At 42.9% G+C, this 24,964-nt stretch overlaps 2 protein-coding genes across 2 annotated transcripts in view; one reads left to right on the top strand and one right to left on the bottom strand.

Annotated features, from left to right (window-relative positions):
* LOC142815782 (long-chain-fatty-acid--CoA ligase 5-like) overlaps window positions 1–4,927 on the top strand; it is a 64,535-nt gene extending 59,608 nt beyond the window's left edge. The window contains exons 18-21 of the mRNA XM_075894153.1: window positions 887–976; window positions 1,237–1,344; window positions 1,491–1,562; window positions 4,680–4,927. Of these exons, the coding sequence (XP_075750268.1) occupies window positions 887–976; window positions 1,237–1,344; window positions 1,491–1,562; window positions 4,680–4,829 (420 nt within the window). The 3' untranslated portion in view covers window positions 4,830–4,927. The remainder of the gene's footprint in view (window positions 1–886; window positions 977–1,236; window positions 1,345–1,490; window positions 1,563–4,679) is intronic.
* Window positions 4,928–13,844: 8,917 nt separating this feature from the next.
* LOC142815766 (small ribosomal subunit protein uS19-like) lies at window positions 13,845–16,139 on the bottom strand. The gene is made up of 4 exons (XM_075894152.1): window positions 16,075–16,139; window positions 15,714–15,805; window positions 15,120–15,354; window positions 13,845–13,985 (listed from the first exon to the last, which is right to left on the bottom strand). The coding sequence occupies exons 1-4, from the start codon at window positions 16,081–16,083 to the stop codon at window positions 13,872–13,874; spliced, it is 450 nt and encodes a 149-aa protein (XP_075750267.1). The 5' UTR covers window positions 16,084–16,139; the 3' UTR covers window positions 13,845–13,871.
* Window positions 16,140–24,964: the final 8,825 nt, after the last annotated feature.

The following is a 24,964-nucleotide window of genomic DNA, read 5'->3' as shown; positions in this document are numbered from 1 at the left end:
AATACTGATAAATCATTATAACAGTACCAATTGAGTGTGATTTTATGTTTTATATTGACTGACAGTTTCTATGAGGGTACACCTAATGACTGTCACTCTCGGAGCAAAAAATATACGAGGTGCAACACCGCTTTTTCCGGCGACCAGATAATGCCACACTGCCGGAGAGCCACGTCATACCAGCGGCATCCGGCTCGCAGTTAGAAAAAAATTGAAGCCATTTTGGTTGGCAAGGGAACTGGTTGCATGTGTTGCTCCTGTTCTGCCACAGTCACAGAGCGCATTCTGCAACATTCGTTTCTTGCTCAGTCACTGCAGACCAACACCTCTGCTACCTTTGGCTTTACGGACTTCTTGCATAAACTTGCAGGAACGCCATCGTGTTCTGCTCATGAACGCTTCTAGCCTTTCTCCATGGCTGCCCAGGAGCATTTGGAGGCATGCTCCTGAAGGAACTGCCAGTGAAAGGGCCTCCATTGATGCAGGTTATATTCATGACATTACCTGGTTGCCCGCCTATGCCCCTACTAACAGGACTTTCATTTCCTAAATACTTCTTGCTCTGTGCTGTCACATGTTGCATTGACACTCCATGACTGTCACATGCATCTGATGACAGATTTGCCGCACTGGCTGCATTTTTTTCTGTTGCGCTCCCGACAGAAACAAGTGTATTCATGATATTATTGGTAATGAGCTGGCCAAGTTAACTTGTTCGATGAGTGTGGAGCAAGTTAGCCATTAACACTTGACCATAACATGGTACTGTATTTGTTTTTCTTGCTTATCATCAATACAAATTAAGTACGTGTATAAAGAAATAATTCCAGTATTGTATTTTTCTGGCAAAGAAAATATTACTAAGCTACTTGCATTTTTTTTTCAGGGAGAGTTTATTTCACCTGATCGGATTGAAAGTGTCTACAGCATGATGGACTATGTTGCTACAATATTCGTCACAGGATGTCCAACACAGGTACTGATTTTTTTTTTTTTGCTCTATTAATGCTTCACAGGTGGTGTTCAGCACTACATAGTGAAAGGATAACCACAAGCAAACTTTGTTGTGCTGTCCCAGACTGAGGCAACAGTTTCGAAGCACATGCTTTTCCATCTCAAAAATCAATTTGTAATAATAGCAGAAAGTTAAAAGGCTGAAAGGGAATATTGAGATAGACATGCATCAGTAGTGAGCTATAATTAGTGCATTTCTTTTTTTCTATTTTAAATTTGCAGTCATTTTGTGTTGCCATTGTTATTCCTCATGAGGAGCCTCTAAGGGACCTTGCTGCTTCCTGCGGTCTCAGCAAGAAAATGCCTTTGCCTGAAATATGTCAAAATCTGGTAAGTAAGAAGTACCTGCGAGCTTCTATTTTGTCATGCTCATAGGAAGAAAAGCCGTACTAGTGACCTATTATTGAGAGAAATGTTATGCAGAGGCTTCAAAGTGTTTTTCTAACTGGCAAGTACTGTCTGCATTGAAACTACAGACTGTGCGCAAAACTTTGCTCGAGGAGATGCAGAAGCTTGGCAGAGAAAATGGCTTGAGCTCCCTTCATCAGGTAAGGAAAATTTTGATGAATGTTGTTTAATTGGTCACCTTAATTAATTTATGGTACCGGAGCACTGATAATATTGCAGTCTTGCGTGCACTCATTGTACATGCATATAAATTTGTTATTAAGGGACGCTAATGTGGCATTAAGGGTGTTTCAGCAAAGGTAGTGCATTATAAATGAGGAAACAAGCCATTGTATCTTAAGTGGCGCAACATCAGCTACGTTGAATACATCACTATTCAATTGATTATTCAAAATCTTTGAAATATTCGTACACTTCTACCAGTTTACGTATCATACATACATGTTTCTATACATAGCTAGCAGTGTGCTCAAAACTTCTATCACTTTTTGCAGTCGCGCACACACAAAAAAAAATAATGCATTATATATATGGAACAGAAGGCATCAATGTTGCAATAAATGTCGTATGTATCGCACCTCTATTTCACAATACACTATGGCATACTTATTGCATGGAAGGTCCTGCTGCACTACTGAACTTTCCCTGTACATTACTTCGCCAAATGAGTAGAGTGCTTGTGCTCATGGTCATTTCTGTGACCATGAGCACAAGGCACCACTTGTATTTGCGACCAAAACCTGGTTAATTGAATGAAAACAGCACGAAGATTGATGAATATTATTTTACATGCTGTAACATTGTGTCAACAAGTTTTAGTTGACTTTATGAAGTAAGTTTATGGCAGAATGTATCACAAATCAAATACAACTACTCTAAAAAAAACTTGGAGGATGTTTGAGCTTTGCTTCCAAGAATAGAACGCGATAATGTAGTTTGGCCCCGTTCACATACTCTTCTCATTCGCTAGCCTGACTTCACTGTCCTATCCTACAATGCCTACTTCCAGCTCAGTTGTAAAGTGCTCACTATGCCGTAATTCTTCCTTCTGCAAATGGGCAGAGCGCTCACTACATGTCCATGAAGGAACAGCTGCAATTGTGCAAGTGTGCACTTTCTTGATGCTGTTGATGGGAATAATGTTTAGTTACGCCTGTGCCTGTTGTAATTGGTGCGATTTCAAGCCAACCACTTATTTGCACAGTTCACATGCTTTGACACCTGGTGGCATTTTATGCTTATGCCACGCAATAATACATGCATAAAGGAGACTCCTCGCACTGCATGACATTATGTAGTGTTTTTTTTTTTTGTTGTTGTTGTTTTTTCGGGACTTGCACCACCGTAGCTCTGTAGTATAACATCTGCTTGCCTCACCAAATGTCTGGATTCGGTTCACCTCTAAACTGGACTTTTTTATTTTTTAAATTTGCATTTATCTTGCATTTTTTGCTCCCAACCAACGACATTGATCCCGACACCGGAATTTCTGTGAAACGACCTCTTTTACGCTATCGCGTTAAAATATGTCCTGTAAGACATGCTGACTGCACTACTCACACAGCTCTGCAGCTTTATTTGATATGAAGCACATTATAAGTGAACATTTTTTTTTGAGTACAATGTAGTCGTAACTATAAAAAATTACAGTACCTACAGTACTGATTAAAGCAAATAGCTCTGACGAAAACATGCCCATACATGTTCTAGACATCTTGGGGCACTTCAGAATCCTTATTCTATGGCAGTTTGGAGATATCGCCGTAATTTTGATTTTAGTGCGGGCTGTTGGAATGGTTGAGGAAAGACTGGCAAGTAGTTGTTTCAGTCATTCGACATGTAAGAATTGAGTTGCATGAAGCAACACTGCTTCCACAAATGACATACCCAGAATATGGCTCCAGATATTTTTTTTTCTTTCCCCAAAAGAAGATGGAAGGTGCATTGATGTCCTAGGTGCTTCTTGTAGGTGAAAATATTTGCAGTTGTGAACATGTTGTCGAACAATACGTTGTTGCATAGCATGTTCTCTTTTTGCACTGTTTTTGAGTAGTCTTTACATTGGGCCCACTTCTCAAATGGCTGGATAGGTGTTTTTCAATATCCTGGACACGCAATAGTTCATGACCATGTGGAATCGCAGCCACAGAGACAGTGAAAGAAGTCTTGTTACAATTTAAAACAATATCTCATATTTCCTCATAGTACTCACACATGGGGTCCACTTGACAAAGCTTTCTTAGGGACTAATTCTTATTTGCTACTGTTTCTTTTAAATGGGTACTGACACGTTTTTTTTCGAGGGCGAGTTTACTGTGCCATACAAATCTTCTACATACAGAGACGGCTGTGAGCAAGTGTGACGCTCAGCAAATGCTGATAAAGCATTTTATTTTGATATTAAAGTCAATTTTCTCGCAGCGCACTTACCAACATCGACACTAACTTTGACGTCAGGATACAGTACTAATCCTGGTGACTACACGCATAGTCTCGCTAGTTGAGATGACATCAAGCACCAAAACACAAAAAAATGACAGCTTGCGCGGCGCCTTCTCCATCGCCTGCTTGTGTCGTGCGGTCACTGTCATCCAGCGTACCTGTGTTGCACGCGAATACAAGATATACCCTTATCAGAGGGCAAACGAATGGTTTAAAAAAGCGACACGCGTATAAGGATCTTGAAATCTTGCGCGTGCCTAGTGGTGCTGCTCATACCATGTAGTGACGTCAGGGTACAGTAGGAACTGAAAAAAGCTTTTAAAAGCATGCTGTAATTAATTTTTCAGGGCTCACTCATGCTTACCAATACATTTCCCACACTCTCGGGGTATTGGCCTATCATTTGGCACAATAATTGTAAAGATGCAACAGATGTGTTAATACTAAATTTTGTTGCTGAGAGCTTAGGTACCTGAACGTAATCTAGGTGCAAGCAGACATTGCCAAGATCATTCAAAGCTGGTGCCAATATTTTTCAGCGACAGTCATGTCTTGCTTACCAAGGCCACAGGCACCGGAGTGGCTATCTTAAAACACAGTAGCACAACTTGTTCGTACAACTTTAGCTTGTATTAGGTTTAAATATATATATTCGTTTATATTCAAACTAAAGATTCGTTATACTAAAGGGGGCTTAATTTTTAGCTTACATTTCATTCTTAATTGCTCAATTTCATTGCTGGCTGTAGACTTACTTGATTTACAGATAATGTCTGGTTCCCTTATTTTGATTGTGTATCCTGCAATTTCGCTAGGTTCAGAATGTTCACCTGCACATAGAAAATGACTTACTGGCCTCCGGACTTGTGACAAACACGCTCAAACTCAAGCGGAATACTGCACGACAGCAATTTGCTAACGTCATCAAAGACCTGTACAGTGAAGGCCAACTTCTTAGTACATGACACCACAGTGGCATCTACCCCGCTAAATAGTTGGTGCTTCAAAGATCACCAAACCGCTCACAGTGGACTAAATTGGAAAACATCATATTAGTGGACTGTCACTATTCAACACTGCTGTCATTGCTTTTGCTTGGAATAGCACCAAACTGGCACCCAAGCCGCTACTCACCAAATTTCAAAGTCAGTTTAAGTGAGATTAGCGTTTTAAATGTCAAAGTTTGCCATCATTTTTTTTAAACCTGCAAGTGAGGTGTGCACGCAAAGACCTTTACATTTTGCTGTCCTTGAAGTTGTCAGGAAAAATGCCTTATAAGGAACAAAGATCTCTGCATTTCACTGTGTATACTGCTGACCCGGTGATGATTATGTCATGTTAATAGGTGTTGCGGTAGTAGTGTTTGAAATGTTTCTGTGGCAGCTATTATTGGTGCTTGGTTTCAACCATATAAAAGTGCTTATCATCTGTCGTGCTTTCAAGGGTGTTTTGTACCAGGATCATAGACATCAAACACTTGTTCTACCTATGTGGGGCACAGTTTTTAAATGTTTTTGAGGGCCTTGTGGAGCATATGTATACATATATATTTTTCGAGTTTCTATGTACAACTCATATTTACTCAATTGTCTGTTACTTTACAAACAGGCAAGACACACTATATTTGTTAGTTTGCATCATATACACACAATTCTTGCCATGTGCATATGTCACCACTTCCCGGTTGCTTTTTTTTATCACACTGTATGTTTCTGGTACATTGTTGTTGCACATGTGTGCCTATAAACTGAACCGTGATGTATTATTTTAACACTTTTGTACGAGTACGACTCAATGCATGTTGTGCTTGCATTCTTTATGCAATTTATATGGTGGTGTTAAAGCGCTGAAAAATCATAGAGTGTTAGTGCTCTTATACAAGTACTATATTAAAATGGAATAGCCAATAAAAATTTCAAAACATTGTCTCAGCCAAAACGGGAAGCGAGAAACGTAGTGTTGTTATCTTTGTTCAGGCCAAGTACTAGTGTGCTGCCCTATGACTTCACTGGTGTGAAGTGATAAAAACGGCAGTTGAATAAACACGAGGTTCTTTTTGCCGAAGTGCCTGATGAATAGCAGTAATCATCGAATGACATGATCCATTCTGGCCAGTCGAATGTCCGGTCGAAGTTGAACGGCGTCGATGGCAAAATGCCTGCCGCTGGCGGGGCTGCCATTGTTCTGGTCGAATGCAGGGCGAGTGCCACAATGGCAAGTGAGAATTGCAGGATCATCCCACTTCCGACACCATGTCGTATCCTAAGCTGAGCGGTACGATGAGAGTGAAAGACAGATGCCACTCCGTTGTCACTGCCTAAAATAACCTCATGTACATTCAACAGCTGCTTTTTTATCACTTTAAACCATACACCAGTGGCATCATAGGGCAGCACACTAGTGCTTGGCCTAAACAAAGATAACGACAGCAAAACCACAGAATCATCTCTACTCAAGACTAGTTTAGTTTTCTTGAGTCTCTAATTTTCTGAGCCTTTATTTAGTTATTCATAATGCATGCATATGTACATTCTTTTAATGTGAGGCAGTTAATAACTAATATGAAGGGCTATCCAGTGCAATGTTTTTTACGGGCAAGTGCACTTAACTTATTTTGCCAAGTTCAAAAATTAGACGAAGAGATTGTGTGAAGAAACTGTGTGCCTCAATGAGATCTCAGTAGGACTTTTTGAGGGTCTAGTTGGTGCATACTGATAAAAAATTACTGAGCACAAGAAACATGCTACACACAAGGAAGGTGCACAATAGGCAAGTACTCCTTGTCCCTAGTGTATCTTTCTTGTCTTGGGTGTTTTCTTGTGCTCGGTAGTTTTTCACTCAAGTTAGTTTATTGCATGTTAATTTAACTCTGCAATGGAGAATTCAGTGCTAGCACATTTTTTCAGTCATGCTGAACTTTGCTCAAAAGGTGAAAAGCAGTTTACTGCCACCCTGATGTTGCACAATTTAAATGTCGTGAGTGCGTTTCTTTCACCTGTTACGTTTTAGGTGGTTGGTATTCACTAAACAGCAAGTTCTTACATTTTAAAAATGGCATCGTTCACATTTAGAAGAAGAAGCTCTATTTAGCTCTATTTAGAAGAAGAAGCTCTTATTTAGCATAAGAAGCTCTAAAAGCTTCTTATGTTTCCTGCTTATGCAGCAGGCATATGCCATCTGCTTTGTTGGACTCCTAGAATAAATGCAGTGTGATGGAATGGTGTGAAGTCCTTCCCAGTCATAAATATACAGCTGCATGTTGCTTCATTGTGCACCTCTAGCTGTTTTTACTGATGTCCTGTGATTTGTACATAACACTCCTGTACATAACATGTTGTTTGCAATAAAAAACGTGCTTCCTGAACATGCTACCTTCTAATTATGCATTATGGAATATTTTAAATTGTTAGCAGTCTTTTGTCTTCACAACATGTCTTCACAAACAGGTCTTCTCATAAGTAATTGAGCAGTCATTCTGCATTGTTTCGCCATGAGGGTGAAGGAATGAATTCTACACCAACAAATTTCAATGTCGCACAAACAGCGACAAGCAGCTAGAAACTTGCAGCGCGCACCTAAAGCAGAAAGGCAGTGGCGTACTAACTCTTTTGCGAGTGAGGGAGCTAACCTACTACACCTGTCAGCCAGTATATATATATATATATATTTATTTATTTAATTGGAGGCAGACAACTTCTTCGACGCGCTCACCCTTTCATGTCATTTTTCATACACACAGCACTTGTTCAATAGCGTAAAAAAGGGCAGTCAGTTTTAAGCAGCATGCACTGGGACAACACGTATATGTCTGTTATGTGTGATGCATGTAATAAAATTACACGCGAAGCTTTTTATGCTTTACCTCACAACTTTCGGCATGACTCCAATTATGTTGATGGCGGCCTCCTCAACAGTAAGTATTTTAACATTGAATGAAATTTTTATGACTAAATAGAGCTCACAAAATAATTCAGTTTTTAAATGTAAAGCACTCCTTGAGGAGCCAAAGGTATTTTGAGCACTTCTATCTACTTATTTTAGCTTCTCACTGAGCTCTAGTCCACTGCTTTATTCGTCCCGGCTTCGCAAGCTGGCAACTTGGAGCTCCATCGCTCCAAGTTGCCATAAGCAAGGCTGATCAGATTTATCGGACATTAAAGTAGAAACCTTTCTTGGCGCTTCCAGTGCGGTAAAATTAAAATATTTAGAAAGATTAGTTGCAGTCATGTGCTCACAGCAGCTTCGACAGTGCAGCGTCGACGGTAATCCTTTTTGATGAAAGAAAATTACTTTGCCAAACCAGCAAATGCTTTGACAAGTCCATAAAGAGTGTGTTCGTTCCCATCTATAACTGCATCAGCGAGCTGCAGTAGTATAAAATCGTGAACAAGTGATGTAATTAATAGGGCACCTGTTAAACACTAGCCTGCTCTGCAGTGCTACTACACAGGGCGGAAAGCGTCGCAAAAAGCCTTCAAGGAAAATCGTCACTGCTGAAATGTTGAAAAATTATCGCTACAATGTACCTTTGCCTTGGTTTTTTTTCTCCTAACAATATAATTGAGTGATTACTAGTGGTGAAGGAAAATTCTGCCTTGGTTGTTCTTTTTTGCTGTGTGCAGTCGACTGTGACCACTAGCTGTCTAAAGTGGAAGGGGGGGGGGGGCTCAGCCCCCCCCCCCCCCCCCCCGACTTTTCTCAGTGAGGGGCTTGAGCCCCCCTTTGTCCCCCCCCGCTGATACGCCTATACTGAAAGGACTTGCAAAATGATAGGATGAGCACAAAGCAACAGCTGTAACAACTCGACACTTGAAGTGCGCTGCTCAAATACAATGAAGGACGCACTAAACAAATGCACAAGTACACACAGGACGAGCGCGAACTGCCACAGTTGTTACTTCATGTGTGAGCAGCACGCTTCCATCGCAATGCAGCTGCTGCAGCAAGAGAAGTGACCTTTGTCCTTTCTGTTACTTCGGTGCAAACTTCCAGAAGAAAGCGCAAGACATACAAACTGCCCCTATCAAGAGAAAGATGTGCACGTATGAGCTACCATGGCCAAGAGAAGCACTCGCAACGAGTGACCTTCAAAGCGTTCCTTGCGTGCCGTCTTGCTAGTAATGCCAAAAACATACTGAAGTTGGCGAGCTCGGAGGACTGGCAATGTTATATGGTGTATATAAATAGCTTGCCTATAGTAATCTGGAGATCGTACGCTCAGTGGTTAAGTGGTGTCTCGTCGCTGTGCGAAGGGTCATAGGTTTGACGCCCTGTGACGTAACTTTAAGCGCAATGCAGCTTTTGCTCAAAGCTGTGTCCGTCTCTCAGCGACCATACGCTCCCCAACTGAACATGCGCCAGCTCTCCCTCCTCTACTCGCATGAGTGCACGGAGGTGGAAGGAGGTGGCAAAGCGCAGCCTTCCCTTCATTTCTTCTCTCCCGTTTATCCTTCCCCCACAGCTGTGCACTCGTGCATAATGCTACACGTGCTCGCTCCATTGCACTCTCCTAGCAGCACTGCGTGTTCACTTTGCGGCACACACACGGTAATACACATAAATGGGAGGGGGGGTATCTTAAGCGGTACACAATGTATACACAGCTCCACAGAAAAGTGAAACATACATGAAAAGATACAAATGGGAAAAACAAGTGGAAACACAAGTGAGAAACCAGTGCTGCTTCGCATCCCCACATCGTTCCTTTTAGTGGGAGGTGGTGTATTTTTTTTTAGATTTTTTTCTTTGCAATCTGTCACATATTCGTGATGGAAATATATCGGTGAAGCCATGGTGGAACACGGCATTAAACACTTTCGTAGAATGAAAAATGAAGTTTAAAGCCATTAAATTTGAACTGAAAGAAGATATTGCAGTTCCATAATGGCCAACGAAGCGAAATAGCAACGCGTAACACAGGACAAATGATGGAGATGGACGAAGCGCTGACTTACAACCATGGTTTATTTCATACATGGGGCTGTATATAGCACACGAAACTTGATGAGGAGTGACAGGAGAAGATTGACATGAAAGAGTAGAATTTGTTATGTTTGTATGCATCTGAAAAAAAAACTGTGATTATGCAATCATTCACTTGTCAAATTTCCTGGTGAGGATCGAATGTGCACTGGCACACACACACACGCGGTTTTTTCGCTTCGTTGATCATGTTCCAGCCGGCCCAAATAAGCACTTTAATGCAGTTCATTCCATAATAGCGTTTGTTAGAGCATCTGCAACAAACAAAATGCAACTTGTGTTCTGCTTGCACTGAATGTTTAGGCTAGTGCGAATAGTGAATTTCAGGTTCGAAGTGAATAATGATTTTGGTCAAATAATTTCAAATCAAATTTGAATAGTATGTGTAACATTAAGAAAATGGGCATATTTATCTTGACCTAACTACCCTGCACAATATTTTTAAAAATTGAAATAGGACCTCTACGCAAATGCCTTTTTAGTTGAAAGGAAGTCAAAACAACTTCTAGTAGAATTCGACTTTCGGCAGGATGCGAGTCATAATCCCCAAACTATGTAACATTTTAACATATAAGGGGGCAGACTGGTCTTAGACATTTTTTTTTTATTTTTTCAGTGATCTTGATCAAACTGCACAGGTTTATGCAGTTTTTTCTGCTGATTTCAAATATTTAATTAGTTTTTCTGTAACTCATCTTGTTCCTGAGATAACTTAAGTGCACTCCCTACTGTTTAAGACCACCATAGAAAAAAAGTTCTTAAGTTATATTTAAGATATGTAAACATCGACTAATAACTATAGATTCAAAGTGTGTGAGAGCTTTTTTGTTGTTGTTTTTAGTCCTTCTTGGTTATTTTATAGCAAAATTAACTATGAATTTTCAAAGCATTTGCAATTAAGTTACAATTTTGATGAGTAATTCATTAAAAAGGCTTGTGCTCTAAATTCTGCTCCCACACTTGTATTCAACACACATACAGGTTTGCATTGCGAAAATAATTATTGTTGTACCTGCCCTAGCTGCAGAGATATTGAGGCCTCAAAATTGAACAGTCGTAAATTTACTTTTTTGAGAAAAACGGAAAAAACTTAAAACGCACAGCTTCTTCAAAAAGCTACAATCGTGGAGCGCATGTGTTGAATCCTCGTAAAGGTGCTCATAAATTAATAGCAGAGCTTCTAACACAGGTGCCGGCAAATTATAAAGAAGCCTGAAAGTCTGTTCCCCACTTTTTTGCAGGTTCTGCATGTTAAAATCTGAACAGTTAGAGTGACATTACAAAAAAAGTACCCCTTCCTGGTGTGTGAAAACTTAGAGATATCTTTTTGTCTTTTTGGTCCCAAAGACCAGTCTGCCCCCTTCATATACTTAGAGCATGTAAGCCGTAACAAACATTTAAGCTTATTAAAATGAATTGATATCAGGGTAATATTTTCATTTAAAGGGGCCGTGCAGCATTTTTTCAAGTAGCTATGGAATGGGTTCACTAAAGAAGCTGATTGCCTCGTGAATTCGCCGCCGCAAAAATGTTTAGAATTCGTCCAGTACGCACGGAGTTGCAAAAATTTGTTGCACGCTGCAAGAGCATTCATTCTTCTCATCCCGACGTAAGTGCTGAGAACCTAAGCAGGGAGGGATAGCACGGGGAAAGAAAATTCGTCTGGCGTGCTTTCCGAGCTTGTGGAGTCGTTTGCCGCAAGAAGCGAGCAATTTTTTTGGCTTGCGTGTCCTCGGTAGCCTCCACTAGCGATGAGCAGCGTTTTCTGACAGCCCCGCCGCGGTGGTCTAGTGGCTAAGGTACTCGGCTGCTGACCTGCAGGGCGCGGGTTCTAATCTCGGCTGCGGCGGCTGCATTTCCGATGGAGGCGGAAATGTTGTAGGTCCGTGTGCTCAGATTTGGGTGCATGTTAAAGAACCCCAGGTGGTCTAAATTTCTGGAGCCTTCCACTACAGCGTCTCTCATAATCATATAGTGGTTTTGGGATGTTAAACCCCACATATCAATCAATCAATCAGCGTTTTCTGACAGTGCTCAAAAAGTGTTGCAGGGCCCCTTTAAATTTGAAGGGTGGCTTCGCAGCAGAGTAGATTTCTCCTGGATAAGTACTCTCACAGTTTGGCACCCCTACACTGCCGTAAAAACTTCTTTATGGCAAATTCCACTGGGAGAGCAGGAGCACCCAAAAGCACGCTTAAAGCGCTCTCTTCAGAGCCGCCGTGTTTCAGTGGTCGAACAGGTGCAGGAGCACTGTCATCCATTGGTAGAGCGAGAGTGTTTTTGCAGCGCCAAGAGCAGCCAGGAGCAGTTTGCAGTGCTCTCGCTTGAAAAGCAGAGTAGGTGCAGTACGACGAGTCACGTGGTCCTTGAATGTCGCGGCTTCTGAATTTTTCTTCAGCCGGCGAGCGCAGCGGCAATTGTAGCAACCATGTGTAGTTGTTTTGACACCGCTGTTTTGTATGGATGGCTACAACAGGTGACGTCTGCTGAATGCGTCGTCGCACAAACATACAAGGTATTAGAATAATGAGGAGCGTGTGGCTGACCGGTTTGACACGTATTCTGCTGCTGCCCCACAAAGAATATGCCTGGGCTTGGAATGTTTCAGTCACATGGTCTCCCTACTCGTCACCTTCTCACCTGCCCTCCGGGAGCGCGCCGAATTCCAGTGGCAGGTTGAGCAGCCCTGCTCTCAGTGCTCTGCCCCCCACTCCTCAGAGCCCTGCCCCTCTACTCCTATTCTCTCAATGGAATTTGCCATCACGGCGGTACATTTGGAATAATATGCACCTATTCATTCATTGAAAATATTCGATAATTTAAATACGAATCAAACGAAATTGGAATACCCTACTATTCGTTCAAATATATGCACAAGCCTATCAGAATGTTCCATTGTTTAGCACTCAAAAGGAGAATGAAGGGCTCTACATGATGCAAGTGTAACGTTGCCTTCACTGGCTTTCTGGTGCTAATAAAAGAAACAGTTGGTGGTCTGCACTCTTTCATATTATCTCCTCTTTTATTCAGATTGTGTGACACAGTAGTTCAGAAAGAAACCATTAGCCAGCAAAACGGTACCTGCTAGTAAATTAGAAATACATTTCGGGGCAATATACACATCAGATCAGTCCACTTGATGGTCTCATTAAGTGCACTCACCTCGATTTGACATTTACAAATTATAAACAAAAGAGAAGTCGGGCCTGTGCAGAGCACATAGCACGGTAAAAGATGGAAGAGCTGCCTTGTTGGAGCCCATTGTGAACTCTGTTGAGGCTCTGTGCAAAAACATATTCTGCTGCCATGCAAAAAGGGCCAGCATTTGAATTCAACCATATCCTGAATATTTTTGCTCATTACAAGCTATTGCAGTTAGCGGCGGCAGCGAACAACTAATGCCACAAAAATTAGCAATTGCTACCTCAGGAGAGCTTTCACTGTAGAACAAAGTGTGCTCCATACAAGTGGAGCACGCTTGCATTTTGTTGCCGACCATATAGCAGCTACGCAATTCTGAAGCTATGAACAAGGGTACGGGTTGAATTCCTAGCAACGTGCCACATCTAGATGGGAATGACATGTAAAGCCACATTCTTAAATTTCAGTGCTACTTAAACTTCATATTGAAATTTACATGTCACCTACAGTATGACCGAACCCTAGAGTTTGGCGTAAAGCCCCATAATGGTAGCCATTTATTTTTTTACTCCTTTCCAAGCAAACTACCTGATGAAACTAAGTGCTTGTTGTGAAGATATTTGCCCGCCAACACATTACTTGGCTCTCATGTACTCGGGAGCCTCAACTACCGATGGACGTTTTCCGAACATGCTCAAAAAGTTTTGCAGGGCCTTTATACCAATATTGTCCACTTCTATTATTACACTATCGGCACCCTTCCATGATTTTTTTTTTCTTTTCAATTTAGTGGGACATACAGGTTCTGTATGTTGTGTATATTTGTTTTTAACAATCATCATAAATGGATGTGAACGAACAATGGGAGGAACGAGTTTATTGGTCTACTTCAGAGGGATGAAGCGAGAAGAATGTGTAGCACCAATACCGGGCCTACCATGCTTCACAGGCTTGTAGGTGATGCTGAACTCTCCGAGGTAGTGGCCAATCATTTCAGGCTGCAAGAAAAACCAACCAACCTTTAGTGATATAAACAAAAAGCGGCTGTCTTCAGCTTTTCAGCTATTTCATCAGATTAGTGTAGGATGTCCTCAGGTTTTTATCGGTAGACCATCGTGAGAACAAAATCATCACAAAAGGGCTCAAAGTGCAGAGAGTAGCTGCCTTGTGGCTGTCGATGCAAAATAAAATCTCATGCAGCAAGCGTGGCAACAGTTTCGCCGAGTTACCAGTCTCTAGAAACATGAATTGTGGCCGCAGAACAATTTCAAAGCAGAGTACATCTTTACTTAAATCATTCACTTCTGCCGCTTGCTCAGCTTGATTTCACTTCCTGTATTGCATGCTCCTAAAATCTACAATAACTTGCACCAACACATCACACCGGAAAAACTGCCTTTTTGATCTCGACTCTGTCCTACATTGAATGCAGTCAAGTGACTAATGAATATGAAAAACTTAAAGCACAAGGGGACATGAAATACAACTAGCTTCTCAATAGCATCCTCGTCACCGTCTGTGCTCTGACTATTCTCAACATTCAATTCAGCCAAAAATCACTGTCTTAATCATGGTCACATTAAGCACCACTGTGAAATAGTGTAAAGCTCTCTCTCCGAGAGGAACCGCACGAACACTGATTGATATGTGGGGTTTAACGTCCCAAAACCACCATATGATTATGAGAAACGCCGTAGTGGAGGGCTCCGGAAATTTTGACCACCTGGGGTTCTTTAACGTGCACCCAAATCTGAGTACACGGGCCCAGAACATTTCCACCTCCATCGGAAATGCAGCCGCCGCAGCCGGGATTTGAACCGCACGAACACTCTGAAAGCTCGTTTTATAACAGACAGTTGCTCCCAGAACTGTGGACTGTAGCTTCGCATAGTTTCAACAAGACCAAAACAAAGAAAACTGCCAGCAGTGCGCTGCCATTTATGTGAAATAAGCTTTTTAGGCTACCGGTGCAGCACACGCTGCAGAAGCGCACGAACTTATCCACTATTTTACGATAAATACAGCTGGACTTTAGCCTCTTCCTGACAAAGCAGCATTCGCCAAGCTTACATGTAGCGATTTCACGAAAGCCATCGAGAGCAGCCTCAGCAGCACGCTCGAATTTGACGCACCTTGATTTCGACCTGGTTGAAAGCCTTGCCGTTGTAGACGCCGACGATGGAGCCGACCATCTCGGGCACGACAAGCATGTCACGCAAGTGCGTCTTGACAACCTCGGGCTTCTCCAGCGGGCCGCACTCCTTCTTGGCGCGTCGAAGCTTCTTGATGAGGGCCAGAGGTTTGCGCTTCAGACCACGCGAGTAACGCCGCCTTGCACGGCAGTGCATCAGCTCCATCAGCTGCGTGCTGAAAGTATAGCAACGAAACTATTTCAGCGACTTCGCATGCATCGAGCCATGGCATTTCGTCCACTCGCCGGCTCCATAGTAAGAGGCAACGTCACATGCGTCTACTGCACGACGTTGACGTTGCAATAAACAAAGCATCTTCGGAGCTGGAATCTAGCTTGCTATAGGAAACAAGCTCTATACTATAAGCCACCATGAATGCGATTCGATTAGATACATTTGCACCGTGCAGGCGCCTCGGCAGCCGGGGTAACACCGTGGTCAGGGTAAATATTTGGGCTTTGGTTGCGTTGCCTTCTTTAGTGGTTCTGTGCACTTCCACAAACGCAGAAAAATTCGGCAAGGCACTCTACTGACCTGGACATGTCAAGCAGTTGGTCCAGGTCGACACCGCGATAAGTGTACTTGCGGAAAGTACGCTTCTTCTTGGCCAACTCTTGCTGGTTTTCCTGCGTATAAAGTAAACAATCATGTCATCAGCAGTTTTTTCATACACATTGAGTTAAACCAGCACCAAGAGCTCGTTCTCCGAAGCGTTAATTTACGGCAACAACCCCCCATGACCGACCGCTACAACACAATTAAATCTGTCAACAAGAGTCTAGAAATGAAAATAATAAATATTCAGCATAAAGTAGGGCCTCCACGTCACATCCACGACAGCAATTGCGTTTAAAAAATACTCGATTCCGTAGATTATTGACGATTTGAAACTTACATCCTCCATGGTGAAAGCTTCCTCGAAGAGCTTGGTAGGAAAGGAAGGCCTAGCGCTGGCGGAAGCGGAACCACGGGAATTGTGAGGCCCTCTAGTGAACACTTTTTAACAAAATATTTCTGTTTCGTTTTTTCGATTGATGATTGATATGTGGAGTTTAACGTCTCAAAACCACCATATGATTATGAGAGACGCGGTAGTGGAGGACTTCAGAAATTTCGACCACCTAGAATTTTTTAACGTGCACCCAAATCTGAGCACACGGGCCCACAACATTGCCGCCGCCATCGGATTTCATTTTTTCGAACAATTTTTTTGCGCGTTGACGGTGTTGAGTTGAAACCCGGTTTTTACGTATAACACTGTACAGTGTACTTAGTTAAAACTTCATTTCCTGCCTCCATGGTTGAAGCCATAGGTCCGTTCGATTCGCCTGCACCACGTGAACCAGTTCACGAGGTGCTGCACCTTACCATTCGTTTCAGCGGTGCAGCATTGACGACCGCTGAATCCTGCCATTCGTTTTGAAAGGTGCAGAAGAGGTGCAGCACCGGTTCACAATTTTCCTGCACCTCCTTCGCTGACGGTGCCGGCTTGGTGCAGGCGCGCGTGCAGCTGAGCAGACGACGCAGCACTTAGACGTAGGTGGCTTAGGCGCCGTACCCGCCTCTACAAATGCGGTGTGTTTTGCCAAGATGTTTGCGCCTCATAAACTGTCCGCATGTGCGTTTCGCCATAGGTCGGTGTTTGCTGAATGGTGTAAATTAACCGAAAAGAAATAAGGCCAACACCTTGTCGGCACATCGTCATTTGTTTCGGGTGTCGTGCTGTGCCTGCACCGCTGAACTCACACTGCACAATTTCTGAACTTCGCGTGCACAGCCGTGAACCGGTTCCGACCGGTGCAGGTGAATCGAACGGACCTCATATTACGGAGCCATACAATTTATAGTTTTGGGCATCTGTGCTGTGTACGCGCTGAACTTTTTCAATTGTGAATTCCTCCTAACTTTCTTCATTTTTACATTACGTGCTGATGATGATCGTCGCCTTTTTATGAACATTTTTTTGTTAATATTTGGGAATACTTCCACAGCTGAGGTGTTTGAAAGTTCCTCCAAGATCTAGAACACTGAACTCGGCACGGGCATTTGTTTCTTTTTTTTGCTTTCTCGCCAGTTCCCACAGTTTCTCTTTCATACGCGTTGCGCGCACACCTCTGACGCTTTTACAAATGTGGCTTTTTCCACATAGTACGCGGTACATCTGGAGTTCAACAAATAATTATAATTGTCTGAGTGACTGAGCGTCAACGAAACGTTTGAACGAAATGCTTGCCGGCAGCTACTCCACTTAACAGGGTCCGTCGGAAGTTCCTAGGCCAGGGCAGCGTAGCCTAGGAACTTGGAATATTGATACGTGGTAGTAGAACACAGCCCTCGCAGACCCTCTTGCACGACCCACGTGTGTTATTTCTACACAGTCCCAACGGCAAGATTAGCTTGAAAAAAAAAAAAAAGCCACTGCAAAACTGGCTCCATATATCTGGCGTTGCCATGTTTTTCGGAGGGGTAAAGGTTTAATGCTTGTTAATATTTTCAGACCGGAGTGGTAGGCTTATACCCCACAGTGTCTAGTCTGCTCCCTTTTCATGAGGCACTGCGCCGTGCTCCCTACCCGGAGGTGCCTTCTTCATCTTCTAACTACTACCACCACCACTTTATGAGAGCGCGACGGTAGCACAGTGCATTGAGAGGTGGCTCTAGTACACCACAAACCAACCGCAACCTTACCTCGAGTTTTCCTTATCGGTTTCAATCCATTATTACGCTTGATGAGCAAAGTAGGCCCGTATGCATGAACGAATCTTATTTTACCCTGTTACCATTTCTGTGCGCTTATAACGCACGTAGAGAGTACAGGAACTTGAGGAAAACGCGAGGTAAGGCCAAGGTTGGTTTGTAAATACGTGCCTAAAGCAAGCAGGCGAACACCAAGAGAGCGGACAAGCGGCAGGGCCTGCCCACGAAGATGGATTGGATCTGCTGTAGTAAGGAGAGCCTTTTGTCCTGCCGTAAACAGGCTAATAGGTGGTATGAACTAACGGAAGCACATACGGTCAGCATGCTGCCATCGAAACTTTTTTATTGCTAGGCAACTCGTCGTTTCTTGCATGCACGATGGGGTTATTGAGCACTAGCACCTCAGCTTACATTTAGCAAGTGAGAGTGCCAAACACTAACAGGACACATGTTCAATCGGAAAATCTTTTATTTGAGATTCGAATGTTCTTGGGCCGACGTTATCTTGAAAGACAACTGAACACCAGAAGAGGTCGAACATTGTCTCCAGGCATTGTTCACTATCCACAGCAGTGCTTGCCATAATCCAAGTGCACCTGGCATGACCTTGAAAAGAATCAAGAGTACAAGTGGCTTCTCACTACACTTATTTGAACACTAGACTGTCAATAGATCAATCCGCATGATAACTAGGACTGGGGCAGTACAATAGTATGCTCTCATCACCACAAATGACAATAGTTGAATATCCACTCACCTACACCAGCAGATGAGCTAGGGAACAGCACCTAAAACGAGAGAAATGCCATGAGCACCAGCCACATTTTTCATTTTGAAAATTCTAACACTAGGCAGCTCAGAATAGATCAATCCGCATGATAACTAGGACTGGGGCAGTACAATAGTATGCTCTCATCACCACGAATGACAATAGTTGAAATGAATATCCACTCACCTACACCAGCAGATGAGCTAGGGAACAGCACCTAAAACGAGAGAAATGCCATGAGCACCAGCCACATTTTTCATTTTGAAAATTCTAACACTAGGCAGCTCAGAATAGATCAATCCGCATGATAACTAGGACTGGGGCAGTACAATAGTATGCTCTCATCACCACGAATGACAATAGTTGAAATGAATATCCACTCACCTACAACAGCAGATGAGCTAGGGAACAGCACCTAAAACGAGAGAAATGCCATGAGCACCAGCCACATTTTTCATTTTGAAAATTCTAACACTAGGCAGCTCAGAATAGATCAATCCGCATGATAACTAGGACTGGGGCAGTACAATAGTATGCTCTCATCACCACGAATGACAATAGTTGAAATGAATATCCACTCACCTACAACAGCAGATGAGCTAGGGAACAGCACCTAAAACGAATGAAATGCCATGAGCACCAGCCACATTTTTCATTTTGAAAATTCTAACACTAGGCAGCTCAGAATAGATCAATCCGCATGACAACTAGGACTGGGGCAGTACAAAATGATATGCTCTCATCACCATGAATGACACAACCATAAATTGAATATTCGTACTCACCCATGTAACAATGTTTGAAGCAACCGTCCAACAGTTCAGGGGCACCCCAAGCAGACCTGTAACAAAGGGGATTGCTTACCAATAGCAAAGGACTTTAGGATTCTCGAAGGAAACTTGTGAATCAGTGAGGGCAAGTGTATTTCACCAAGGAAAATTGAGAGCACTTGAATCATCACACACAGAAAGCAACTCAAGCAGCAGTAAATCAACAAACCTTTTAATGGGACTAGGAGTTGCATTCACCAGTGCCGATTCACTATTGGCTATCGTAACACTTTAAGGGCCGCTCAGGCAAACCTGTAATAACATAGGAGATAGTTTAGCAATAGCAAAGGAATTCTAAAATGCTATGAAGAACTTGAGCATCAGTGAGGGCAAGTATTTCACCAAGAAAAATTGAGAGGACTTGAATCATCATAGATATGAAGCAACTCGAGCAGTAGTAAATCAACAAACCTTTCAATGGGACCAAGTCTCATCCACCAGTTGTTGATATGTGGGGTTTAACGTCCCAAAACCACCATATGATTATGAGACGCCGTGGTGGAGGGCTCCGGAAATTTCGACCACCTGGGGTTCTTTAACGTGCACCCAAATCTGAGCACACGGGCCTACAACATTTCCGCCTCCATCGAAAATGCAGCCGCCGCAGCCGGGATGTCTCATCCACCAGTGCAGATTCACTATTGGCAATCAGAACGCTTCAAAGGCAGCTTAAGCAAACCTGTAATAACATAGGAGATAGTTTAGCGATAGCAAAGGAATTGCAAAATGCTATAGAAAACTTGACCATCAGTGAGGGCAAGTATATTTCACCAATAAAAATTAAGAGGACTTGAATCATCATACATATAAAGAAACTCGAGCAGCAGTAAATCAACAAACCTGTTTGATAGGACCAAATCCAAGAAGCACTGCCTGCAGACATCCCAAATTTGTCTGAAAGAACTGCCCTGAAAAAGTAAGTGCAATGATCAGAACAGTCGGGAAAAGCAACCTTCGGCAAAGCATGCAAAGTGTCAGCATATTCCGATTCGTGTAATCAGTATACTCATACGAACGAGACAAAGAATTCATCACATGCAATAAAGAACTACAAAACATTGCAATACTCACTTTTGAAATGAGGAAGCACAGCTCATCGCATGCTGAAATTATGGCAACGGGAATGAATACCAAGGCCTACAACATACACACTTTACGAATGTAAAGCACATTCAGATATCCTGGAGTGTCCGCAAATGATTTCAGACATATGCTTGTCACTGATCATCACAGGCATAGAGTGACTGTCAAGTGCAATTACAGTGCAGAACAAACCGGCATAAAGCATTTGTAAAGGCAACATGAACCCTGTGAAAACTTGAGACACTGGCATCACAAGAGACCAGCAGCGACTAGAAAATTTGCTTTATGCCCATAGGTACTGCTACACTATAATTGGGAATATTGATTGCAAGAATATAAGCCCTGCAGTTAAGAGGCTTTACTAACAAGTCACAAAACTATCAAGCACACTAATGTAGAATTTTAAAGCCGGCCACCAGCATCAATGTGCACTTAAATTTAGGCAAATGGGCATTCCTTCATTACGGCTCCGGCCGAAAATAAAACCCGCGTCGTCGTACTTAGCATCCCACCTGCTTAGCTACCATTGAGTGCATATTAGGAGCTTTGTCAGATTTGGACTGTTTGATTAAGCGTCGTTTGTAGACCTCCTTTACACATGCGACTGGGTTGCGTGATCCAACAAGTGTTATTTCACTAACACCTAGCGTAGGCTCGAACATTAGCAAGTATCCTCGTAGCTCGATCTGGGGCTTGAGAGAAATACAACGATGCCGAGAAAAAAAAAAAAAGAACGTGCAGTTGACGGCCACTAAGAAAGTTGCTTCTGTTACACTTACCTCTTAACAGGAGCGTTCAGTCGCTGCTTCAACTAACGCCGGCAGGTTCAATCGACGCTGCAATAAAAGAAACTCGCCGTCAGAAGTAACCGCGAGAAAGCTGTAGATCACACGTTAGAACACGCAGTCAGCCACGTTCATATCTTCATCGTACTCGGTGTGAGCTAGGTTTGTCATCACATGCGCAAAATATTACAGCCACCGCGTCGATACTTACTCATCTGCGACCGCCGAGCTGTCGGGCACACGAGTCTGCAAGCAAATCGTGCAAATACGAGGTAAGAGATTGCAGCTGACGTATATAAATATGGACTACACTACTTTGATCAGTGAAACATTCTCCTCACTTTTAGTAGGACAGGGATAACAAGCATCACGTGCGATAAGCTATGTAGCCAAAGAATGGCAGCATACGTACACACGTGGTGTCACGATGAAGCCACGTTGCGCCACCGCTGGTACACTGCAATGTTGGAAAAACAAGTCGCAATCAGCGCATTGCGGTGCACGTGCACAAAAGCTCGCATTACTGAAAGATTCAGTCTTAAAGCATTCCTTCAAAATAAAGTTAGGAACAGGTCTGTGTAGTATCATCACTGACGAACAAAAGTTTCTCCAAGTTCAGCTGTAAAATCCAACAAAACACAGAAGAGTGCTAGCTTTTATAGTAACGATGAAAAATATTGAAACGTTCCATCCTTACCAATTCATTCTGCGAACGATGGATGTGGATTGAGACCACGGAGTGCCACGGAAGAATGCGCCTCGGAGTGCACCTACAGCTCCCACGGAGCAAGACAGCTCCGTTCAGGATCAGTGCGCAAAGTGAATAGAAGTAACGCAGTGCTGCAAGTATATATATATACACTGACACAATTCACAGTAGCCATCAGTGGCGCTGCAGGCAGCGCCTCCTGTGCTGACAGATTTGACGCTAGGGGACCAAAAGTGTACAAAAAGTATAGTGGGCAAGTTGGCAAAAAAAAAAAAGGCCAGAATTTTATACAATTATTGTATGAAACTCTATGTCAGGATTCAAATTTTGTTTTAAAATCCACACGCCCCATGGTCAATTTTGCTGGAGCTTGTAAGCTGTCATGTTATCTTTGACTGGTAATAAAAAAACACGAAATTGCCACTTCAACGTCCGCTTCTTGAAGCTGTACAACTTGCTCAGGGCCGCGCACACGCAAATCTTTCCATCCTTTGTGAACGCATGCAAGATTGTAAACATCATACATTGTAAACATCATAAGAAGGTTTTCTGATTAGTGGTTGGCTACAATCATAAAGTTTCCGACAATAATAGCTACAATCAAGGCAAGAGTGAAACTGAAAAATTTGAGTACTCAACGACTCAACTTCACTATGAATTGGAGCTATCTGACGGAAACGTCCACACTATTTGAAGGGTACATGCTTAGTTATCTATCCACTGTGTTACCATTTTTTGTTTTTGTCACTAAACAACAAATTGCGCGTCAATAGCACATTCTAATAATTTCGGTCAATAAAAATAGTAGTTTTGATACACTGTATTAATAAACAGCTTTATGGTTTATATAACTGGAGAACTTGTCGACGTACAACGGTGCAATCTCGGAAGCCATAAATAATTCTTGTAGTTTGTAATGATCTTCGCTAGATGGTGCTAGTATGCAACTTAAAAAAGTGGCGTTTTTATTTTGCGTAAAACACCAAGTGACCGTTTTCTCTCCGTTTTCTCTAATATTATGGGTGGTATGGACACAGCGGCAGTGATGACACAACCCAACAAAGAATGGTGGGAGACAGCATAGAGTTTCCTAAAATTAGGAAACTCTAAGGGAGGCAGTTCTTTTCAGCTCGGATCCGAAGTAGGGTGTACTAGAAGTGTTGAGTGGCGTGACCACGCCTCTCCGCCTGATCCCGGATTCCGTGTTGCCCGTAACGGCGGCGCTGCAGTCGAATAGTACTGAAAGAGACATGCGCCGCGCGCAGAAACTGCTATGCGCTTCGGCTCCTCCGTCGCGCTTTCTTGATGCGGATTTCTTCGTACCTGCCCACCATTCATGTCTAGCATACGATGCCATAGCCATTGAAGTATGACACGCCAATCTACTAAACTTGAGCTCCATAAAAAGCCCTTGTGAGAGATCGAAAATAATTCAGAAAGGGCGTGTCACATACCGATTTGCTCTGTCCGAACTCTTTCTTCTTTGGTTAGGCATCTACAATGTAAAGTATAACTGAGCTGATTTATTGGAAGTTAGCTGTGCTCAGAAAACTGTGAGATTAAAAAAATACTGTTTCAAATGCACGCAGAACCGGGAGGCCGTTGTAGAAATGGGAGAAGAAGGAAACCTGAACCCCCTGAACCATGAATTTTTTCTTAGTTTTACCTTAAAGGGTATACTAAAATATTTACAAGCATTCAGAGCGACCATCAATTGCCAAAGTTAGTCGTTCTGCTGAAACCCCCCCCCCCCCCCCCTTAAAAAAAATTTCTGGGTGCTAGCCTTGCGCCGAGGGTTTACAGTTGGCGAAGCTGAATGTAGCGTGTCTCTGCACGAATGCGCACTGTAAATTTCACCTTTTCGAAAGTATGACGTCCTAAAACTAGTTCAAGTCTAGCATAGTCAGACGAGAAATACTCCACCTAAAAGTAGTAGCTATGCTAATGGGCATTGCATGGATATTGTTAATGGAGCGGCGACGTGTGACTTGAATGCGTGTACTTGTGGATATACTTAGTACATATACAAGTTAAATTTCTCAAAACAAGATGCACCACTGCCTTAATGCAACGGCGTTACGCCAATAGATTACTTAGAAAGCAGCACAATTTAAGCTGTCGATACAAAATGAGTATTTGTTACAATGAACTTACGCAAATTAACAGACGGGCTATATATACAATTGGCACTTTTTAACATGAATGTGTGTTGTGTTTAGTATGTTAAATATGTAATAAGCCTTTCAATAAGGAATAGTTAACTTCCGCAAAACTCACATGATAAAACCGAGTCGTCACCGATATAAATGTTGTGACAACGTTACTTATACTCGTGTTTCTCGTGAAACGATCAAGCGCATGTAAGCTCATATGAGGAACACTGCATGTGCTCTGGGTATCGTAGATACTGTCGACAAAACGAGCGTATGATTTATTCGCAGTTTTGATACATCCCCTCTCTTTGTAGTTCGCCAGTAGCCACTTAGGATGCAACGCAGCTCAAAGCGCTGCTAGGGTGAGAAGCTAGGCGGATCCTTGCAAATTTCGAGTGAAATGTGCGTGCGTGTGTGCGTGTGTGCGTGTGTGTGTGTGTGTGTGTGTGTGTGTGTGTGCGTGCGTGTGTGTGCGTGCGTGCGTGCGTGCGTGCGTGTGCGTGTGTGTGTGTGTGTGTGTGTGTGTGTGTGTCTGTGTGTGTGTGTGTGTCGACACAGCGACCGTATCGGCGGATAAAGGCTCAGAAACGCATTAAACGCCCTAAAGATGAGCAATTACACGCTTTCAAAGCCTACGGTGCGCGTGCTCCCAATGCAGACGCCCCTGATATCTTCAGTACCAAGTGACTACAGCGCCGCCGCTACTGTCACCCGCCGGATAATCAGTCGAGATGCGGCGTGGCCACTTCGTTCATTCCT

The sequence above is a fragment of the Rhipicephalus microplus genome, chromosome 1 (genome assembly GCF_043290135.1).
Source record: "Rhipicephalus microplus isolate Deutch F79 chromosome 1, USDA_Rmic, whole genome shotgun sequence".
In the NCBI taxonomy this organism is placed as follows: Eukaryota; Metazoa; Arthropoda; class Arachnida; order Ixodida; family Ixodidae; genus Rhipicephalus; species Rhipicephalus microplus.
This window is presented reverse-complemented; position numbering and strand designations above follow the sequence as displayed.

Bases quoted from the DNA above. Each gene is read 5' to 3' on its own strand.
- LOC142815766 (XM_075894152.1), bottom strand. The intron at 15,355-15,713 runs GTCAGTAGAGTG...CTATACTTTCAG, and splicing joins CAACTGCTTGACATGTCCAG to CACGCAGCTGATGGAGCTGA. The intron at 13,986-15,119 runs GTGCGTCAAATT...TTTTTCTTGCAG, and splicing joins TCAACCAGGTCGAAATCAAG to CCTGAAATGATTGGCCACTA.